This window comes from Lemur catta, chromosome 15 (genome assembly GCF_020740605.2).
Source record: "Lemur catta isolate mLemCat1 chromosome 15, mLemCat1.pri, whole genome shotgun sequence".
NCBI classification, from domain to species: Eukaryota; Metazoa; Chordata; class Mammalia; order Primates; family Lemuridae; genus Lemur; species Lemur catta.
The window spans coordinates 39,624,579-39,640,433 of record NC_059142.1 but is presented as its reverse complement, the minus strand read 5'-3'; the positions used below and the strand labels follow the sequence as shown (position 1 = coordinate 39,640,433).

Sequence of the window (15,855 nt, the reverse complement as noted above, 5' to 3'; positions counted from 1 at the left end):
TCACAGCAATATCCCTGTAGTAAACTAAAGCTATATATGAAAAGGGTAGAAAAATGGGGGATAAAAGAATTAAGCTTCAAATTATGCTAAAATATCTGAGTTTTGACCATGAGACCAGGTCTACACTGGATCTGCGGGCAGCACTTGGAAAAGCACACATCTGCGAGCATATGGAGGTGCTGTGTTCAGGGATGTTTCCTGATGTGACTAAATGATACATTCCCTGAACACAGGGACCATGTCTTACTCATCCCATGTCTCACAAAGAGTAGGTGCTCATTATATGCTTGGTGAATTAATGAATCGAAATACAATGAGGCAGTGAGCATGCTGGAGTTCCAGATTACTTACTCATTAAAACCATATGGCATAAGTGTCCATGCCTGTTGCAAAAGACCTTAAACACTTGGAAAGAATTAATCACAGTGCCCCACACCCTCCAATGATATGATATCAGGGACTGGCGAAAGAAGTCACCACCAGTCTCAAAATTCTCAACTCAGTGAGCAAGCTGACTATTCACAACAAAACTCTACTGATATATAAGCAGATTCTGATTCTTGGGAGGACGAGGCAATTAAATTCATATGAGCTTTCTCCCTTTACCCAGCCCCAGCAGATACTTTTAATTAGCATGGCTTCTCTGACTCAAATCCTTAGTTATTGAGGAATGTATCACATCCTCAGCAGGCTTTCTCTAGCCTGGCAGTTTTTAAACTAGCATGCCTCAGAATCACCTTGTTAAAAGAGACTGCTGGGCCTCACCCCCAGAGTTTCTGATTCAGCAGGTCTGGGGTGGGGACTGAGAATTTATATTTCTAAGAACATCTCAGGTGAGGCTACTGGCGCTGCTGGTGGGAGAACCCCTGCTCCAACCCAGAGAATTATGGAGAAATGATCTCTCCTCAAAAGGCAAAAGTTAAAAGTAAAACTGAGAACATATCAGATCCTAACTAAAACAGGCCCTCTATATTTAAAAGCTTTGCCAAATTTTTTTGTTGAGCAAAGGAAATAAAAAACTTTATGGGAAGGCACACTAAACAGTCACTAGAATGGTCTCTGAAGTGCCTAATATTATTAATCTGGTGGCAAAGACATCTGTCAAAAAGACACTTACTCATACATTAAGTCATTAGAAAAACCACATTCAGGTTGAAAGCTTCAATTTGGAGAAGGAAGCCGTCTATAAGCCTTGCTCCAAATCCTTTCCATGGGGTCATCTCAGCAAGTTGTCAACTTAGTCACCTACATTTTTAACCCCAGGAACTTAATAAGATTTTTCCCCATAAGGTAATGCAGTTAAGTTTCTGCGAAAATCCAGGAGTTTTAAACAAGCATCCTACAATATTTCCACACAACACAATGAAAAACTCTTGAAAAATTAGTATAACATGTGCTATCTGAAGTACTAAAAACTGTGCTCAAAGGCTGATGAGAAAACAGACAATAAAATAAAAAGTTTGCTGACAAAAGGCTTGGTGTTTAAACCTGTTTATAATTTTGTGTATGACCAAATGTTTGTTTCTTCAACTTTAACCTTAAGCATATACTTACCTGGTAATATGTCAGTATAAATATAATGTAAAAATTTCTACCAACTATGTTTATACAACTACTTCAGGGTTCCTTTCCCCATCTTGAGATGAAAAATTGCAGAAAATGTGAAAAAAATACAAAACCATGGCTGGCTGTGTACTGCATGAAAAATGGAACATAATCTGACATTTCTTCAACTAAAGAAGGGTGCAAAAATGGTATTGCTTCCAAAATAGCAAATTAAAATAATTACTGGAATAAAAATATGGCCCACTCATACGAGTGTAATATCAGCTGCTCAAATACTAAAAGAAACAATAGTCTGACCTCGTCAAAAAACTGCTGAGTTTTGCGCAGTATAAATTTTAATTCAGTCAGCTCCAGGAAGTTTCTCTTCAGAGCTTCCTGGTTTGTGTTGATTTCCTTCAGTTCATTTTCAATCTTCTCAAAATTGGCCTAGAGGAACAAAAGAAAACTCAAGCTAAACTCAATATGCTTGCTCTGAAGGACATTAAAAGAATTCATCCCACAGAACTGTTGCCACATTGGCAGTTCAAAAATATCTTACCCCTCTTCAGCAAATACTGTAGTTTTACCAGAGCAATTTTCTTTCCTTTTCTGTTTTCTTTTTTTTTGAGACAGTCTCACTCAGTCGCCCAGGTACAGTGCATTGGTATCATCATAGCTCACTGCAACCTCAAACTCCTGGGCTCAAGTGATCCTCCCGCCTCGGCCTCCCAGAGTGTTAGGATTATAGGCATGAGTCACCACGTTCAGCCGAAATTTTATGAGAATTTTTTGCTTAAAATAGTCTTTGTCTATAGATTTTACTGTACACTCGGTAAATCTCTTAGAGGATTTTAGTTGATAAAATAATTATCAAAAAGTCCACTAGCTGTTCACTCAGTATACAAGATTAATAAACTGCTAGATAAATTAACATTACTCCAATAAAGTTTCAATAAGCCAATAAACATTTGTTGAGGGACATATGATACCGGTTTGACTACTATTTGATGTCCTAAGAAAGAGGATTTAGACCTTCATTGGACAGTAGAAATAAAAAAAAAAAAGATAAAAAAAGAAAATAAAAGAAAAAAAAGAAAGAGGATTCATTTCAATCACACCTACAAGAAATTTAAAATCAATAGATGATGCTGACAAAGTTAACAAGAATTACCCTACTCTCCAACCACCATGGAAAGTAATTTCTGCATTTAAGTAGAAAGAAACTTATCTGGCTTTCTCAGAAGAACTGTTTACCTCTAAATCAATCATGTCCCGGGGGAAGGGCACCTCTGGGTTTTCGCCAGTGTCCATAATTGGAATGTTAGCTTTTCTTATCTCTTTTTCAACAAATCCTAAAATGATAGAGTCAAAACATTGATGTCTAGCTGCACATGCCTGGAATTGCCATTATTTGAGGCAAAAAATAAGATCCAAAACCTGGCTGCACAGAGTTTCACTCTAAGATACTTTTATATAAAAGAAGCATCCTTTTTCTCCACATCCCTCTTTCTCCAACCTCACACTCTCTAAAGCTACTCCAAAAAGGGTGGTCATCCCACAGTGCCTTCCTTCCCTCTCTGGCCATAACACTAGCCTTCATCTGCTTCAACTCTCCACCCTCTGCCACTGCCACCCCACACACAGTATGATGTTTCTGGTTGCAGATACTGTTGGCAAAGCAGAGCTACACATGAAGAGTGTAACTCAGTTGAATACTTGACACTTAACACACTAGTGAGACAATCCCAGGTTGAAAAGGGTTCACTAAATTTGACACAATCAGGCCAATTTTAAATATAAAAAATAAAAATAAAAAAGGTGAACATGTAATAACGACCCAAAACACCAGAAGAAAAAAGTGTTTCAAGTGACAATACTAACTTTCTTTTTAGAGTGGGGACCAAATTCACCTATCAGTTAACCATAAGCTGGCTAAGTAGGGTGGCAAGGTCATGGGTTTGGAGCCAGACAGAACAACCTAGCTTCAAATACTGATTCCATCACAGCTGCTTATACTCTAGGGCAAGTCACTAAACCTCTCTGGTCTTTAGCTTCCTCAATCATGAAAGGAGGTAACACTCATCCTGAAGGAATGTTGTGGGGAATGAATGAAATAAGGTCCGTGAGTAAGCTAACCCTCAACAGGACCTTAATAAATGTCAGCTTCCTCTCTCATAAATAGATCAAACTAAAAGGTGGCTCTGCTGACATCTAAAACTGATGGTGCGCTGGGTCCTTTCTCTCAGAATTCTATAATGTAGCTCTGCTATTAAAATCTCACCAAAAAAAAAAAAGTAACTACTGTGTTTTTAGCTTGCAACCTATTGTTTCCATTAAGCACAATCCAGCCCAAATACCATAAAATCTATTTGTATACAAGAAATTAATCTTAACATCGTCATTGTAGGATTTTTCCTCTTTTCTTTTCCTCCTATAGTATTTTCTTTCTTTATTAAGAGGATTAATTAGTGTTTCTAATCTAAGACAAATGATTCATTAAAGGAACATTATACAAGACCAAAATACACATACGAAGTTTTCGATCCATTTCTTCACATCTTCTAACTTCATTCACAAATTTCCGCTGGAAAACATTTACATCTGGATTTAACTGAAAAAGAAGAACACAATACCAAACATTCAAATACTGCATCTATTTTTCTTTCATCTGTTTCACAAGCAACACATCTCACAAAGTGAAAACTTAAATTGGTGTCTATGTATGATACGCCACTAATCAAAATTGTCTACTGATCCATATAAACTACTCTGCAGCCAGTCACACCAGCAAAGGATAAAAACCTCCTCCCTTGCTGCTGCAACACATTACTGGAATAGAGGCGAGTGAGGCAAAGCACAGGGGTACAAAATGTTTTCCTCGGCCAAAATTCTCAGTGAGGGGCCTTTCCACCACCTAAAATTTCCAAACCAGGAGCTCTGTCTGGTTTGCCTTCTCTCTTTCTTCCCAAGCAGAAAAAATCGAAGGCAAATTTCTCTTGTTCTTCTGTCCCAGGGTCTTCACCTTCTGGGTGATAGGCTGGTTTACTCATTCATACACTACAAGTAATTTTTAAAGCAATGTAACAGACATTCTGAGATATACAAACAAAAATAAAACAAGGTCCTATTCATTAAGAAGCTAGCAATCTGGATGGGCGCAATGGCTCACACCTGTAATCCCAGCACTTTGGGAAGCTGAGGTGGGATTACTGTTTGAGGCCAGGAGTTCAAGACCAGCCTGAGCAACACAGCAAGACTCTATCTCTCCAAAAATAAAAAAATTAGCCAAGCTACTTGGGAGGCTGAGCCAGGAGGATTGTTTGAGCCTGGGAGTTGGAGGTTGCAGAAAGCTGTGATCGTGCCACTGCACTCCAGCCTGGGCAACAAAGCAAGACTTCATCTCTAAAAGAAAAAAATTGTTTTAAGTTCCCCTTAAAGTCACGAGCAAGACAAGAATACCATGTGACAGATACATGGTATTTTGCTCTATTTCCTTATTTTTAAAAAAAATCCCAATATTGTTTAGGGCAACAACTGCTCAGCTAAAAAGCCCACATTTCCCAGACTCCCTTGTAGCTAAAGTAGGCCATAATTCTAGCCAATGATAAATTAAGAAAAGTTCTGCTGAGGATTCCTAGGAAAGTTTTCCTTCCCAGTATAGACACTTTCCCTTCCTCCTTGCATTCCTTTCTTCCTGCTTAGAATATGGATGAAAGGCCAAGAGCTGCAGCATCGTCTCTAAGGACAAAAGCCAAAAGCTCAAGGATGGCCAACCAGAAATAAAGAATGATCTTAGGACACTGAGGACAGTGTGAAGCCAGGCTTCATGTTACATGAAAAAAGTAAAGTAACTGGAGTTTTCTGTTAGGTTCAGCCAATCACAATCCTAACTGAGATTAGCTTGCTGTTACTCTCCTTAACATGCTATTTATTAAAGGTTCTAAAGCATATGGTAAAATAAGTAAAAGAAAGAAAAGGGTAAGGGTTTAAAAAGAAGAAACGAAATTACGGATAATAAATTGATTATATGGAAAACCAAAGACTTCTACCAGCAAACTATTAGAATTTCACAAAAAGGTATTCATCGAGGTTGCTGGATATAAAACAATATGTAAAAATCAATTGTGTTCTTTTACAACAGCCACAAACAGAAGAGCTAAAATTTTAAAATGATGCCCAATCACAACAATAAAAAAACAATACAGAATAAGTCTAAATAAAGATGTGCAAGAATCTTATGGAGGAAATAAAACTATCAACAGGGAATTTCATGGAATTTAACAAGCTGATTCTAAATTCTAAAATTAATATGAAAGAGCATGGGGGCCAGAATAGCCAAGACAGTTTTGATAAACAAAGGGGGGGAACCCATACCCCATAAGACATCAAGACTTAGTATTCAGTTATGGCAATTAACTGTTCTATAAGCACAAGGGTAAACAAATAGGCCAATGGACCACGAGAGAATCCAGAAACAGACTTGCATATGCATGAAAGCTTGATAGGTTACACATGAGATCACAAATCATGAAATAAGAATATATTATTCAAAAAGTTGTTCTAGGCCAGCACAGTGGCTCACGCCTGTAATCCTAGCACTCTGGGAGGCCGAGGCGAGAGGATCGCTTGAGGTCAGGAGTTCGAGACCAGCCTGAGCAAGAGCGAGACCCCGTCTCTACTAAAAATAGCAAGAAATGATCTGGACAGCTAAAAATATATATAGAAAAAAATTAGCCTGGCATGGTGGCACATGCCTGTAGTCCCAGCTACTTGGGAGGCTGAGGTAGGAGGATTGCTTGAGCCCAGGAGTTTGAGGTTGCTGTGAGCTGGGCTGATGCCACGGCACTCTAGCCCGAGCAACAGAGCGAGACTCTGTCTCAAAAAAAAAAAAAAAAAAAGTTGTTCTGAGACAACTGCTTATTCATATGGGAAAAAAATAAAGTTGACCTTTACTTCACTTAATACAAAAATAAAGCCCAATCAGATCAAAACTTAAATGTAACAAATATATTTTTTTAATTTTATAAGAAAATGTAGAAAAATATATTTATAATCTTGGGCTAGGGAAGGATTTCTTAGTTAGGACATAAAAAGCACAAGCTAGCCAGGCACAGTAGCTCACACCTATAATCCCAGCACTCTGAGAGGCCTAGGCAGGAGGATCGCTTGAGGCCAGGAGCTCAAGACCAGCCTGGGCAACATAGAGAGACCCTGTTTCTACAAAAAATTTTTAAAAACTAGCCCAGGCCTTGTGGTGCATACCTGTATTCTAGCTCCTGGGGAGGCTGAGTCAGGAGGACCATTTGAGCCCAGGAGTTGGAGGTTACAGTGAGCTATTACCACACTCCTGCACTCTAGCCTGGGTGACACAATGAGACCCTATCTTGTAAAAAAAAAAAAAAAAGTACAAATCATAAAGGAAAAGATAGATATATTTCATTACATTAAAATTTACATATGCCCACTGGCCAAGTTTGGAACAATGTGAACATCAAAAAAAAAAGTGACAGTAGAGGATTACAATACACTTAACAAACAACAAGGAAAAAAATCATGAGTTCCTAGTAATTCTTAGAGGAAAAAAGTAGGGTGGAGGAGGGAAAAGCTCTTTATTAAACAAGAATGGTAACTAATAAATGTAGAAGGAATAACAGAATTACAAAATCATCATTTTTGTAAGTACCACATAATAATTGATGGAGGAAAAGGTTCAGTCAAGGGATAAGAAAACTATTAGGTAAACAGCTACTGGGGAACAGGATATTCACACAGTCTCAAAGTATCACTCCAGGTTACTTATTAATCACAAAGGGAAAAAAAGTACCTTTATAATGGAGTACACTAGTAAATATGCCTTAATCAAGTCATCAAATTTATCTTTACCAATGACAGAACTAATGACATCATGTGCCTTCTGATATGATATATTGAAGACACAGTATCATATGCATAGTTTTCTTGCCAAAAAATGTTTACTTGAATCAAATTATGAGGAAACAATTAGACAACTCCAAATTGAGGGACCTTCTGCAAAACAAATGGGCTGGACTCCTCAAAAATATCAATGTCATAAAAGACCAAACAAACAAGGTACATTTCTACAGAACATGAGAATGGGCTGGATTTCTCCTTGGCTACTGATGACCACCCCATTCAGAGGTTCTTTGTTGCTAATCCACCCTGTGTTTCTCACTCCTCTCCCATCCCACTGATATAGGTAGAAAACAAGGACAACAACAAAACCCAAATTCAGCTGTAAAGGGTATTAATGGAACAATTGGGGAAATCAGAATATGACTGTATATTAGATAATTGTATCAATGTGAAATTCCTTCAATGCGATCATTAGATTGTGGCTACAAAGGCAAATATCTGTGCTTAGTTGATACATGCTGAAGTGTGAAATATTTAGAGATAAAAACGTCACAATGGCCACAGCTTACTTTCTAATAGTGCAGTAAAAAAGATTATATCAAATCAGGCAAAAGATTTTTTTGTGGGAGGGGGACAGAGTCTTGCTCTGTCTCCCTGGTCAGAATGCAATGGCATCACCATAGCTCACTGCAACCTCAAACTCCTAGGCTCAAACAATCCTCCTGCCTCAGCCTCCTGAGTAGTTGGGACTACAGGTACATGCCACCATGCCTGGCTAATTTTTCTGTTTTTTCTGTACAGCCTGGGTCTTGGCTGATCCGAGTGTAGTGGTGTTTACAACTAATTGATCACAACCAGTTACAGATTCCTTTGTTCCTGCTCCACTCCCACTACTTCACTTGACTAACCTAAAATATACATGTACACACACACATACACAAAGCTGGGGTCTTGTTGTTGGTCAGGCTGGTCTCAAACTCCTGAGCTCAAGCAATCATCCCGCCTCAGCCTCCCAGAGTGCTAGGATTACAGGCATGAGCCACCTCACCTGGCCTCTAAAGATTAACGCATAAGGGTGTTCAGGCCTGATATTTTTCAAAATAAAAACTTAGGAAAAAAATATTGATAAGTAAAAAATAAAAAGAAAATTTATTTGGGACAAAATATACCATAAACAAAGAGAAAAAACAAGCCACAACCTAGAAGAAGTTACCAGTAAAGGATTAGAGAAAGTTCAGTGTCCAGAATACATGAAGAATTTACAAATCCCACAAGCCAAAAGCAAAAGACAAGCAACCCAACAGAAAAATAGGCAGATGATATGGACAGACATTTCACAAAGAGGAAATTCATATGTCCAATAAGCAGATAAAAAGATACCAACTGTACTAATTGAGAAAATGCAAATTAAAAAAACAATAAGATACCATTTCACATCCATCAGATTGGCAAATGTCTGAGTCTGAGCACGGAAGTGGTGACCCAATTGTGGAATGACTGGAATCTTTTTTTTTTTTTGAGACAGTCTTGCTCTGTTGCCCAGGCAGAGTGCAGCGACCTCATCACAGCTCAATGCAGTCTCCAACTCCTAGGCTCAACTGATCCTCCTGCCTCAGCCTCCTGAGTAGCTGGGACTACAGGTTCGCCACAATGCCCAGCTAACTTTTTTATTTTTTGTAGAGATGGGGTCTCACTATTGCCCAGGTTGGTCTCAAACTCCTGGGCTCAAGTGATCCTCTAGAGCTTTCAACACTGACAGCAGCATGAACAGGCAGGTACATTCACTGTGAAATACACTGTGACATCTAACAACGTTATAGATATACACAATACTAAGCAATTCCCTTTCCTAGTTATAATCTCTAGAGCAGCAGCAGTTCTGTGGAATCAATACTATTTTCATAACACAAAGACACCATTTGCCTTTCTCATTCCCATTCTCTCATGAGTGCTCAGTGACATTTTCCAGAGGCTTATGATGCAGGATATCACAACAGACTGAAGGCAGAAGCAGATGTGAGAATCCCGCTGTCTTCTATTAATTCAGACATTAAAGAAGTATTCAAAAATGTAAAATTAATGCTACTCTTCTCACTATTTTTTTTGTTTTGTTCTGATAAATGTGGTTATTTTTCCTAAAAATGTTATTTACGATAACATGTAGTGGGTTTACTATTACAATTTTAAAATAATTTGATAAATAAGTATTTTAAACATTTCTCAGTTTTAATTCCCAATATGGTAAATATTGATAGCTACAACTCACAGAAACAAAACTTCATTGGGGTCCTTAATTTTTAGGAGTGTAAAGAGGTCCTGAGACCAAAAAGTTTGAGAACCACTGTCCTAGAAACTATGACACAGGTCTACCAGGAGACATATCCAAGAATCTGCATTACAGATTCATGAGCAGGAAGAACTGATAAACTATGTATATGTTTATAATAACTACATAGCAATTTAAAGTTGATACAACTACCTATATCAACATGATCAAATCTCAGAAACAATGCTGAATTTAAAAAGCACTTGAAGGGTACATATAGGATGATACCATGTATGTAGTTTTAAAACATACAAAATTGTACTAAATATTATTTAGTGATACATATATACATAGCAAAAATAAAAAATAACTCATGGGAATCATAAAAGCAAAAATCACTGTACAGGTAACCTCTGGGGAGGAAGGGAGAGGAATGGTATGGAGGAAGGATACACAGGAGGTTTCGATTACATTTGGAATGTTTATCTCTTAAATAGTGGAAACATAGGTGTTCATTATATGATTCCCTATACTTTTTTTGGCATTACTGAAATATAGCATAAGTAAAAGGAAAGAAGGCTGGATAGAGACAATAGATACTAAGAAGGGAGACACCAGAGGACCAATGAAGAATTGCAAATTAAGGGTGATAGGCTTAACTTGGGCTCCAAGCCCAGAAAACTGGAAGAATATCAATGTATTAGCTCATGTTTAGGAAGACATGATAAAGCAGTAGTCTGTTAAACGGTAAGGTGTTGGGCTTTAGACATACTGAGCTTGAAAAACAGAAAATTTCCAGGTGACAATAATCTCAGAGAGTTGTACATGTAAATGCAGCAATGGTGTTTGGGAGGTCAGGACCAGAGATAAAGATTTGGGGACTCACTGAATAAAGACGGAGGATTTGAGACTAGATGAGATGACCAAAATAGAGGATAAAAGAAGACATGGGTATGGAGAAGCTCACTCAGAGAGAGCAAAGAAGAGAGCTGGGGGAACACTGACACCTAGAGTGGGGGTGGGGAAGATCAAAGAGAGGCCAGTGGGAAGGTAAGAAAAGCAATCAATCAGTCAGGGAGGACAACTGGAGAGAGACAGTACCAAATGGTTCAAAGAGAATAAGGAATAAGACCATGTCACCGGTTTACGTTTGTGCACTTTCAGCTCAGACTGAGAATTTCCTGAAAGCCTGCCAATTCCAGGAAGCCTGTATTGATCATTCCCACCCCTCCCTCCTCTTTCATTCATCCATTCATTCCAACAAATACTGATTGAGTGGGCACTAAGGATACAGTAAGAAGCAAAACTAGAGAATGTCCTTCTCTTCATGGTGCTTTGATCATAGTGAAGGAGAGAGATCTTTAATCAACTATACACACTGATAAAGGTAAAATCATGACCACAATGAATGCTATGAAAGAGAGGTATATGGAGCGCTAGGATTGCATAACAGGAGGATCTGACCAAGTCAGGAACCACCGAACTGTTAACTGCCCCCTCTTTTCAGCAGTGTACACTGTGCCTTCCTGACCAGATTATAAGACCCAAAGGGCATATTTTTTCACTCTTAAACTGTCCATTTTCTTTTAAGATCTTCTCCAAGTATCCAGCATAATGTTCCAAACTAATGCATATTCAGCACATGCTTACTTATATACTACCTATCTATAGCTTGATAGCTCAGATTTTGTTTTTTAAAAAATGTCCTATTGTATCAAAGAATTACAATAATTGTTTTAAAAAATCCTGCTATGGCTATTAAGGAGACCAAAAGCAAAGTTAAAGCCTTGAACAGGTTAGTTTGGCATCCTCTTCCTATATCCCAAGCAATTACCTTGAGAATGCTTAGGATGGTTCTCAAAAGTGGAGTTAGCAAAAGCATGGAAGGATTGACATAAAATAGTCTTACCTCTAGAAAGCCAACTTGAAGTGTACACTCTACCAACAGTAAGCCAGTGCTATAATGTTATTTTTACAAATAAAAACCAAAACATTCATCATAAGGCAATTGGCCACGACAAGAAAAACAGTTCAGAAGTAATCAAGAAGCAGCCCCACGACTACTTACATCACGAAACTGGACCTTTCCGAGTTCTCCTAATTCACTAACGCAACAATAAGCAGCTTCTGACTGTAGAAAAAGCTGGGCCAGCGTCATCTCCTCACTCCGGAAAAGCTCTCCCATGGTGGCAGAAGGTACCAGTCAACTGAGTACCTGGATTTCTCTCCAACCTGAGGCAAAAGAGAAAATGACATAACTTTGGAAATTACCAAGAGGGCTAAGAGTAAATAACATCCCAGTAAGGCTCTTTCATTTTGCAATTTCATTTCTTCCACCCCATGATGACAGGTCTTTAACAATTGTTTTGACATTTTGCTTAGAAAGATGGAAAGGAGAAACTGCAAAAGCAGTAACTGAATCCTGTCCCACAGAGTGCCGGATGAAAAGTCATTTCCTTTGCAGTCAACATCAGGATCAAATGACAATATTTTGGGCAACTCAATACATAAGACTGTATGCAGATTAAAGACAGGAACTGGGAACCCCAAACAGCTCTTTAAATACCCTGGACACAACACCATGACATTCACACTGCCCAATCTTTTTTTGCTAGTGCATAAAACAAACAGAAGAGAAGAGACCTTAATTACCCTCTCATAAAAGATGTCTGCCTTGTGACTAGTTTTCTCCCCTCTACTGACAATGCCCATTTCTAACAGCCCTGAGTGCTCACATTATCCTAAAGCTATGGCTACATTAAAAGGTTTAACCTTCCAAACTCTTCAGAGAACACCATTGCTCCCCTAAGGAATCCAAACAAACAACCATTATCTGAAAAAAGTAACCAGCTTGCATATTAAGCTCAATTTCAAATCAGGCATGACAGGAACACATTGATAATGACAAAGCAGTTTTATCAAGCAGCAGAGAATAAGCTTTCCACCTCTGCAGCTTTCTGTTTCTCACCCCCACCACCTTCAAGATTAATTACATTCTTCCATCTGTCAAATCTTCTCAAGCATGAGCCAATAAAGGTTTCGTTTTAGGGCTGTCTTACTGCTGCCGGGTGTAAGAGACAATTGGCGCTATCAGTGGTCCTGAAACTGCAATTATTTATTCTCAATCAGCTAATGCAAGACACAGACTGTACAATTTCTAAATTCAGCAAAATGTACAGTATTTTTAGTGTTAGAAGGGCATCCATATTCAGTATTAGTAGGTGAGTCTGCCATCAAAGGAACATTTACTCTTCTGGAAGGCTGGGAGACATTTTGAGAAATTGGAACGGACAAACCTTTGTGCATCTCACATTCAAGGCAGCAAAACAACGAGCTCAGAAATAAGTAAGGATTTCTCAAGATTACGTAGGTTGACTTTAAGACTGTGTATATAAATCAACCAATTTAGCTGTTACCAACACCACCCTTCAACAAAGATAGATTCCACAACCTCTAAACACATATAATTATGCCTGATCAGCACAGTTCAGGGACTGCCAATAATGATAGCCTCCAACGAGCTGCCTCCCTCCTCCTGTCCTATAATGATTACAGGTCTCCCTAGAATATCTCTATAGCACTGGAGTCAAACAAAATTAATGAGGCCAAAGTCGTTCAAGGGGTCACAAAACAAAATACGAAGAAACAACGACTGCAAAATATGAGTCCAAATACAGCGTCCCCTGCTTCCAGCCTCAAGGAATCACACTACTGTCATCCAGTCCTCGCCTCCTAACAAGGTATTCACCAGGTTCATTTCCTGTCTAACCAGTGAGAAAGCAGGAATTTTCTGTCCCCAGCCATATCTACCTCCGCGGGTGGGGAAAAAAGGGAGGGGGAATCCTCAAATTGGGAGACCCTACAAGAAGTCCCCAAATTCTGTCTACCCAATAACCTTCAGTTCTTCTGCCTACCCTTAAATGGGGAGAGGAATTCAGGGCCTCCAAGGGGCAGTGAGCCTCCGGTTCCCCTGTCTGGAGGAGGGGTGCCCAAAGGGGGGTGGACCCCCATTTTCTCTCGGAGACTTAAGATCCCTGCTAATTCCTTTGAAAATCGAGGGGGCTATCAAAAGGGTTTCCTGCGTCCCTCGCAGGCCGCTGCCCGTCGCGCTGTAACCACAGCCCCAGCTCACCTCCCGCCGCCGCCGCCGCCGCCGCCGCCGCCGCCGCAGCCAAGCCCGCAGCCTCCACGGCTCCGGGCAGCAGCGCCCCGACGCGCGTGCGTCTGCCCGCGAAGCCCCGCCCCTGCGCTGCCGGCACCACCGCCCCCAAAAATGACCTCATCACAGTAGGCCAATGGGGAGCGGTCTCGCCTGGGCTGCCGCAGTGCGGAGTCACGGGGGCGCGCGCGCGCGAGACCCAGTGTGCTGACGCCATCTTGGTCCCTAGGCTAAGGCCCCAGGCCGGCGCGGAGGGGGGCGGAGGGGGGCGGAGGGGGGCGGAGAAGGGCGGAGGGGGGCGGGGGGCCGAGGGTGGGGCTGGCGGGGGGGGCGGGGGTGCTGAGTGGGTGGGGCTGGCGGTGCAGGTGCTTGAGGCCTTCAGTTTCTGAGCCCCTCTGGATCCCTTTTCCCTACCCCCTATGCTCGGGCCAAGGTTGCCTGCTCCGCTTATTTTCCTATCCAAAGAATTAATTTAACAGCTTTTTCTCCTCGAGGAAGTGGCATGAAAGAAGGGGGAGACATCATTATGAAATGATCTCAGAGATGGAGGGGAGCTTGAAAGCGCATCCATTTAGCCTTTTCCCTTATTTTACAGATGCAAACATTTGAGCCACAGACTAGGGAGCTACTTGCTTAAAATAGCTCCTGTAGAAGAGCCTTAAACAACGTCTCCTTCACTTAAATATGAAAAACCCCTCTTTAAAATGATGCTTGATTCATTCTTTCCGGCAACTGCCCAGGACCTATTTTTCTCCATCTAACAGGAAAAACCTCACAAGACCATATGTTGTGAAAGTAAATGTCTGTCTTGTTTGGTGTATTCATGTGGGCTCATTTGACTGCTTAAAAGTTTTCAGTTCCTCAAATTTATTTTTTAAAAAAATTTTAAACACAGAAGTGATGCCTATTATTTTTAAAAAACATTTTTCTCAAATATTGATACTGATTCCCTTTTCTTGCCCATCTTTTAAAGAGGAGTAGGGATCCCAGGTCGTTTGTAATAACCGGAACCATATCCGGAAAAACTCGGAAAACCTGTTATTCCATCTCCTGCAGTAGTGGAACCCTATTGAGAGTCAAGTGTAGTGAGAGAGATATTTCAGATAAAAGCGTGATGCTGATAATTTCGTTTACCTGGCAAGAACATCAATCCTGCTTTACCAGCTTAAGTGAAATAATGAAAGGCAAAAATGGATATTTTATTTGAATTTTCTATCTCATATTGTGAGTGAAGATACAGCTTGACTTCGATACAATTTTCTTGAGGAGCAGCATCTTGGAAAGACCTAGACCCTGCTTTTCCCTGCTCCCTAGCTCTCTCGACTTTACTGGCAAGGCAGATAGGGACCCACATTTGAAAGCCTGCCAAGTTTTAGGAAACCATTACGCAATGCCATTTCCTTCCTCTGAGACTTAAAAAAAAAGAAAAAATTAACCTCAGTCAGCTGCTTGTTAACCACATATTTTTCATACTCTACCTTTGAGACAGCCTTTCCTCTGGCCTCACTTCAATTCCCTTGAACTCTTTCCATGGCTTCCTTGAAAGTATATCCCTCTCAGAGCTCCTTTTCTATCTCTTTTCATCTCCTGCCATCAATCTTGCCTCAGTGTTCTATTTCTTTTCCCTTCATGCTCTCTTCCTTGGCAGTCTTGCCCATTGTCAAGCTTAAATGTCTGTGTGTGGGACTCATATTTATTTTTCCGTCTGCTTTCCTTCTCCAAGGCTCAGAGATGGAATTTCATACTGCCGGGTGGATAGTGCCTTTTAGGCAGCAGATGCTTGCTGTGGACCTACTATGTGCCAGACATGGTACTAGGTGCTAAGGACAGGAAAATGAAAGAGGCATAGTACCTATCCTAGAGGAGCTCACAGTTCAATGGAAATAAACTTCCAATAATTAGAAGAAAAAGAAATGAATGCAATGATTAATATAATGATTATGTGCCAGACACATTTCTAAGTGATTTGTAAATATGAATTCATTTAATCTTCACAGCAACACTAGGAGGT

At 40.0% G+C, this 15,855-nt stretch overlaps 1 protein-coding gene across 6 annotated transcripts in view; it reads right to left on the bottom strand.

Annotated features, from left to right (window-relative positions):
- The window catches only part of ATP6V0A1 (ATPase H+ transporting V0 subunit a1), a 54,206-nt gene extending 40,266 nt beyond the window's left edge, over positions 1-13,940 (bottom strand). For 3 of the 6 annotated variants that reach the window (XM_045526587.1, XM_045526584.1, XM_045526585.1), the window contains exons 1-5: positions 13,818-13,910; positions 11,754-11,917; positions 4,078-4,156; positions 2,800-2,897; positions 1,864-1,992 (exon numbers count right to left, since the gene is read on the bottom strand). In XM_045526587.1, the coding sequence (XP_045382543.1) occupies positions 1,864-1,992; positions 2,800-2,897; positions 4,078-4,156; positions 11,754-11,870 (423 nt within the window). In that variant the 5' untranslated portion in view covers positions 11,871-11,917; positions 13,818-13,910. Of the gene's footprint in view, positions 1-1,863; positions 1,993-2,799; positions 2,898-4,077; positions 4,157-11,753; positions 11,918-13,817 lie in introns of those variants that run through there. The other 3 variants (XM_045526582.1, XM_045526583.1, XM_045526586.1) reach the window with 2 other exon arrangements.
- Between the last annotated feature and the right edge of the window lie 1,915 nt (positions 13,941-15,855).